Source organism: Podarcis erhardii (genome assembly GCF_964252035.2).
Source record: "Podarcis erhardii genome assembly, chromosome: 14".
Classification (NCBI taxonomy): Eukaryota; Metazoa; Chordata; class Lepidosauria; order Squamata; family Lacertidae; genus Podarcis; species Podarcis erhardii.
In genome coordinates, this window is record NC_138503.1 from 10591388 (window position 1) to 10598194 (window position 6807).

General features: G+C 45.2%; 1 protein-coding gene and 1 long non-coding RNA gene across 2 annotated transcripts; one reads left to right on the forward strand and one right to left on the reverse strand.

Moving 5' to 3' along the window:
• Positions 1–257: 257 nt before the first annotated feature.
• Positions 258–6807, reverse strand: RPS17 (ribosomal protein S17). The gene is made up of 5 exons (XM_081839380.1): positions 6668–6807; positions 4539–4690; positions 4057–4162; positions 942–1007; positions 258–384 (listed from the first exon to the last, which is right to left on the reverse strand). The coding sequence occupies exons 1-5, from the start codon at positions 6668–6670 to the stop codon at positions 304–306; spliced, it is 408 nt and encodes a 135-aa protein (XP_081695506.1). The 5' UTR covers positions 6671–6807; the 3' UTR covers positions 258–303.
• On the forward strand, positions 383–807 carry LOC309328974. The gene is made up of 2 exons (XR_014150972.1): positions 383–563; positions 680–807. It is a non-coding gene; the product is annotated as an uncharacterized lncRNA (long non-coding RNA).

Genomic DNA, 6807 nt, shown 5'->3' on the forward strand with positions numbered 1-6807 from the left:
GATCCTCCACTAATTTAAGGGGGAAGCATTTTTCAAGTGACACTGCACATTCACCTTCCTAAATGCCCCTAATAGTCAATCCAGCTACATACAGCACAACTGTGTGCTTAGTTTGTGCATGAAAACCCCTCTTCTCATGGGCCCCCGTAAGCCAGATCTTGGCCTGGATTAAAAATGTCCACAGCAGAGCCACTCCGCACAGTATTGTATCAAACTTAGGTGATGCAAATGTGACGCACAAGAACACAAGTCACAGCTTTATTTCTATATATTTATTTTAAAAGTGAAAATTCGGCAATGGATTCAAATGGCGCCTCTTGGGGTTTTGAAGTTCATCCCTACAGTAGGCTGTGTGACCTGCAGGTTGGATAGGCTGCCGAAGTCCTGGAAGAAACACAGAACAGGGAACATTTAACAAAGACACACCAAGCGGATTTCAGTGTTGATAAATGAAGAGGGCATTCCCTCATTCTGACTAGCTACAGGAATAATGTCATTTAACTTTTGAGACTAACTTAAAAGGTGCACAAAACCGACACAATAAACGACAGCACTTTGTATTTGTGGAGAACATAATAATAATAATAATAATAACAACAACAACAACAACAACAAATTATTTTTACCCCGCCCATCTGGCTGGGCCTCCCCAGCCACTCTGGGCGGCTTCCATAGAAAGCAAAAATACAATAAAATGATCCCCCAAGCAGCCTGGGCTTAGCCAACAAGATCCAATGACCATTTAACACTGCAGCATTCAAGAAAAATGCCCCCAAGAGTACTTTGAATACTGCTGCCTGGCAGAGTGACCTCTTGGTACTAAAAAAAAAAATGCATGCACAGAGAACATTGCATTGACAGTGATTCTCAAGAAGTAGCTAGCTGACCGTTAGAAGAGCAGTTCCTATTGGGAGCTGTGCCAATCCCCTTGCCCCACTCACCAGGAGCTTCAACATCTCCTTGGTATCAGGGTCCACTTCAATTATCTCCTGATCCAGGGCAGAGACCTGATAGGGAAAGAGGTAGAGGTTAGATTTGGTTTAAATAGCAGTCAACAGACTATATAAACACAATTAACACCAGGAAAACACAGCACATGTATGTGATACAAACATTATACCAGACAATGGTTCCGTAGTCTGCTTGAGGCTACTACTAATGACTAGCTTAAAAGAAAAAATGGAGGAGCACCCCAAAACAGTGTGCCAATAGCAATATCAAAATATACACCAGTCCACGAATATTATGACACTGGAGTGGATTTCTCTGGTATGGGAATGAGCTCTGTACAATCATCTCCCAACTTTACAGTCAAAGTTTTCATTCTGGTGCCACATCAGTCATAGTAATCCCTTAACTAAGGGAACACATTTTAGGATTGTAACATATATATGACAATTTCCTTCCACCTATGTACAGTTACCGCTCATTAGGTGCATTGTGACACCAACAAAGGTTGTAAGCAGATAAATTCATGCATAACATGCCAGCAGTACCAAATTAGATGGAGCTACAGTCAAAATTTCAAGATTTGGGCTGCCTTGCACTATCTTCTGGCAACTTTCAGAAGAAAATGAAAATGCTTAAAAGGAGCAGAATCTTCTTGATTCACCAGCAGCTACAGAGCTCTAAGAATAGATCAGGAAAGGGAAGTGACAGGAGACAGCACTTGGCCAACACACACAAACACACCCCAGAGTATGGCGACTGGGAAAGTATTTCATAGTTCATCAAAGTAACCAGAAGGCCTATTTCTATTGCTCCATTAAATACCCAGATTCTTGGTCTACCAAGCATACACAAGGATCACCCATGACAACTGCTCAAGGTTTAATAATCTAGGCTTATATTTACCAAAATACTAATTAGAAACATCAGGCAATGACACATTTGAAACGTGATGTTACATAAACAGAGGAGCCAGTGTGAGAACAGCAATCTTCAGTACATGGAAGCAAATTATTGGGCAGGAAACATGCATCAGACACTCCTCACACTTCACTTTCCCAACTGCATCCTAGAAGTCACACCAGTGGTATCCTAACTAGGTGGATAATCCATCAGAAACAACACCAAGTCCCCAGGAAGTGACCCCAGTCTTCATTCCAAAAGTACCAAAGGTCTGTAGAATACAGGCTTCTTGGATCTTGCTTTTTTAGCCAGAACAATGGTAAACATCTCATAATACGTCTTCATGCTACATTTTTAACAAGGCTTGTATTGTACAGTGGTGCCTTGCAAGACGAAATTAATTCGTTCTGCGAGTTTTTTCGTCTAGCGAATTTTTTCGTCTTGCGAAGCACGGCTATTAGCGGCTTAGCGGCTATTAGCGGCAAGACGTTTTCGTCTTGCGAAGCAAGCCCATAGGGAAATTCGTCTTGCGAAGCACCTCAAAAACGGAAAACTCTTTCGTCTAGCAAGTTTTTCGTCTTGTGAGGCATTCGTCTAGCGAGGCATTCGTCTTGCGAGGCACCACTGTATTGCTTGTATTGGCTACTCTCAATAGAATCAATAAATATGCTGCTTTAAACTGTGAAAAGGCAAGTTGTGAATGAACAAAAAGCCCTTGGTCTTGTTCCTACAAACACTCATAAGAAAGCCAACCAATGCCAATGCAGAGCAAGGGAGAAACTAGTCCATTCCTCCTATACAGCTTGAGTGAAAATCCACATCAATCAGATGGGTAGTGCCTAAACAAAAGTGAAATGGAAGCCTGTATTCAGTCCTAGTCAACTAGGGTTCTGGCCTAGAATTTGGCTACAAGCAGAAAAGACACTGACATTGAAAGTTATTAGAAAAGAAATGGAGTGTTTTACTGAGAGGTTGTGTACCTAAGCTGTTTTGCTGATACTTCTCTGCAAAGAGATTACCAGCCACTAGTTTTGAAAATCAGGAGTAAGGTTTTTGTCATGACACAGGTAGATAGAGTCCAGCAAAACTACCCCTTATTACTAAGAGGCATTTAAAAAACCACACAGCATTTGAGAAGTCTCAAGCAGTGAACACCACACTACTGCATTAAGCACACACAAAAATTGTCTGAAAAGCTCAGGGTTTGGAAGGGATGGAAAGAAGCCCCCCAAACACGGGAAATGCTTTCAGGAATTCTCTGCCTGCAGTATCAATGATCAGGCCACAAGCAACAGGCCACAATCACTTTCGATGCAGGTTTGTCACTCCTTCTCCATGTCAGTGAACAAGCACAGCATATCCTAGCTACTGGACACAAGCTGCTGAGTGCCATAGCTCAAGCTTCTATGCTGTTCCACCTGCTAGTTACCTGAGGCTACAGAGCTGAGGAGATGCACATTCTAGCCTCTGCCAGTAGCCAGGTGATCTAGGGCCAACTAGACGGCTGCACCCCTTGCCTTCCAGAAAGATCATAGCAAGGGGAGATCAACCTACTCCCATCTATTTGCCAATGAAGAAGCAACTGTTCTGAGGCTTGCTTTCCTCTTCCCTCTCCGTTCCTTATGTAACATTTGTATTAACTATGGACCTGTGGACAGGGATTGTCTCAGCTAATAATGTAAGTACAGCACTTAGAAAATGGTAGGAACTTTGTAAGTGTTACATAAGATTACAAAAAGCCTTTATTAGACTAGGTTCTATACTCTTACCTAAATCTGTCCAGTTCTCAAGGACCAACTCAACAACAACATGCAATGCTAGTTTCAGATCCAAGTATGCCATCCTAGTGTCCCTCGCCCTTTTGAGGCATTCCTAACTGGCTTTTAGCATTATATTCATGTCTGTTTCAAAGTTGCAGTGTAATATATGTCTAACAACGTCACCTGTGACCTGGTTTGTTCATTGTTACATCACTGGGAGATAGAAGTTGAATCAGCAGTAAGGCCACCCAGGTGAATGCTGCATTTCTTAGCAAACACGTAAAGTACGCCAAGAGTGCTGGACCAAGAATGTCAAAAGAATACATGCAACTTCTCAAAGCATGCAAAAAAAAAAAAAAAAAAGGAGAGGCAATAGATTCCTTGCTATCTGAAGAGTTGAGAATCTATGCACCACAAGTAACTCATCTGAGCTTTCAAAACCTACCTCAGGGACATAGTTGTCTCTTCTTTCTCTTTCCTCTTCCTGCAGTTTGATGGAGATGCCCCTAACTGGTCCTCTTTGAATGCGTTTCATCAAATGGGTAACATACCTGCAAAGAGAGGGGTGTCTGATTAAGTTTGACTGTGATTCTCTTAAGTCCCATTAAGGAAAAACTGAAGACACACACAAGAAATAATCTCCCACCCGTTCTAACCTTCTGGCTAATTAAGGAGAAGCCCACAGGAGTGTCTGAGAAGCTCAGGGTTTGATAGGGATGAGAATTAACCCTCCAAACACGGGAAATGCTATCAAGAATTCTCTTCCTGCACTATCAATGACCAGGCCACAAACAAGACCAAAGTCACTTTCGATGCAGGTTGTTAAGAAAGGTGTCTAGCTCACTGGAACCTCCCCAGAGCAGTTGGTTGTAATATTTCCATCGTGTCACCTAGCATGTGCTAGCAGATCAGAACCAAACAACCTACCCAGCAACTTTATTGCGCAGCTTTTTGCTAGGGATGATGGCGATCTCCTCACATACTCGCTTGTTTGTGTGGAAATCATTCCCAAGACGGGTATAGTATTTTTCAATTATGACCCGGGCGGCCTTTTTCACCGTCTTTGTGCGCACTCGTCCCTGGGAGAGTCAAAGGGGGGGGGAGGGGAGAGAAAGCAAAATCAGCAAGATGCAACAGAATGACTACACAATAAATTTTGCAAGGGGCTTAAAATCTTCAGCCTAGCCTTTTCTGCAGCAGCCTTTCTCAACCTGTGGGTCCCCAGATGTTGTTGAACTACAACTCCCATCACCCCTAGCTAGCAAGGCCAGAGCTCAGGGATGATGGGAGTTGTAGTCCAACAACATCTGGGGACCCACAGGTTGAGAACCGCTCCGCTGCAAAGAGTGGAAGAATCCCCAGGCAGCTTCCCTCTCAATGGCCTTACTATCAACACACTCAGGTCCAGAACATGGTGCACTGGAAACAAATAGGGAGCAGGGGCAAGGTGGCAGACGTGTGCAGCCTTATCTCAAAAGGGTTCAGAAAAGGTGACATCGGTAGAAACAGTCCCTTTGAGGCAGTCTTTCCCAAACTGGGACTCTCGGATGTTTTTGGCTACAACATCCATCAGCTCTAGTCAGCATGGCCAAACAGCAGAGATCATGGGAGTTGCAATCCAAAACACCTGGAGAGGATGGGACTTAAGAACATGCTAAGGCTTCACATTCACAACTTTTTGACTGATGTTTAAACACAACTTCTATCAGGAGTTCATGCAACTGCATTTAACAGAATTCTATTAAATAGAAGGGAAGCTTATTTACGTGGCATATGTTGCACTGTGCTACATACAAACATTATGCCTTGTCAATACAAAATAAAAAAATTCCTTCCAGTAGCACCTTAAAGACCAACTAAGTTAGTTCTAGGTATGAGCTTTCGTGTGCATGCAAACTTCTTCAGATACCAAAGTGTGAAGAAGTGTGCATGCACACGAAAGCTCATACCTAGAACTAACTTAGTTGGTCTTTAAGGTGCTACTGGAAGGATTTTTTTTATTTTGTTTTGACTATGGCAGACCAACACGGCTACCTATCTATTATGCCTTGTGTCACTGCTTAGGCCATGGTTTGCCAAGGGTGAGACAGAAGCTTCTAAACTTGGGGTAAACCTCAGTAACAAGGGTCAGCACTACCCATGCATGGCCAGAAAACATAAAAAAAAGGTCAGCACTACCCCCAGGCACAGCAGGGAAAAGGTCCCAAGCTAACTGCAGGAAAGTCCTTGCCCAGCCTTAAATTGTCCACAAATCCAGGTGGGTCACATCCAAATGAAAGTGTGGACAAACCTTAGGCACTTTGGCAAGGGGAGGGAGGGCAAGAGTCGGAGTGAGCTACTTTTCAACAGCATTTTTAATGGTCGGGCAGCTAAGGTCGAGGAAGCCTTGAGGTGAGAATACCATATTTAAGAGACACACTCCGGACACCTTTTCTCCTATACCTGAATCGTAAGCCTAAAATCCTCTGGAACCTTTCTCTGGTACGCAGATGCATTGCTGCACACATATATACACACACATGCTGCCCCATCACGCCAAAGGGAAACTTGATTCTGCCGGATTTCTCACCGTCTGACAGGTACTCGGGGATCAGGGCGCCCCAAGGTCCGGAAAGGGAAGGCGGCCGCCCTATACTCGCCTCCTTCCCAACCCTTCCTTTCCTTTTCTCTCCCATCGCGAGTGAACAGAGGCCTACGAAAAGGTTGCACGGATCGCCTCCGCCGCCATGACAGAACCCGATTCCCCACTGGATCTCCCAGCCGCCGCCCCGCACCCCCTGCGCTACCCCTAAATGCATGCAAGGCCTGGCCGGCCTAACTGCGGCCTTGGAGCCTTCACTCAAGGAATGCAGCCATCTCTATACCGGAAGAAACAGGGGCCCCCCACCCTCCTAAGTCGGGTTCAGCCCGCAGGGACAAGAAGTGGGGGCTTAGCCCTTGGACTACCGACCGGGCGACCTGCAGCCCCCTCCGCCGGTGCTAGTTCCACCCCACATTCCCTCCCCAATGGCCCCCCGGCGGCGGATGGCTTCGGATTCCGCCGCCCTCCTGCTCACCATGTCGACGGCGGCCGGTCGAAAAGAGGGCAAAGCATGCCGGGAAGAGAGCTATAAAGCGCTGGGGGCTAGAAGGACCAACCAAGGAAAACGACGCCGCGCGTTTCCTCAGCGCCGCCTAGCGGCACGGAGGGAGCTTT

What these genes read in the sequence shown, in the direction of transcription:
- RPS17 (XM_081839380.1), bottom strand. An exon ending in CTGCGCAATAAAGTTGCTGG is followed by an intron (nt 4,163 to 4,538) that starts GTAGGTTGTTTG and finishes CTCTCTTTGCAG; the next exon opens with GTATGTTACCCATTTGATGA. An exon ending in AGGAGATGTTGAAGCTCCTG is followed by an intron (nt 385 to 941) that starts GTGAGTGGGGCA and finishes TGTTTCTTCCAG; the next exon opens with GACTTCGGCAGCCTATCCAA.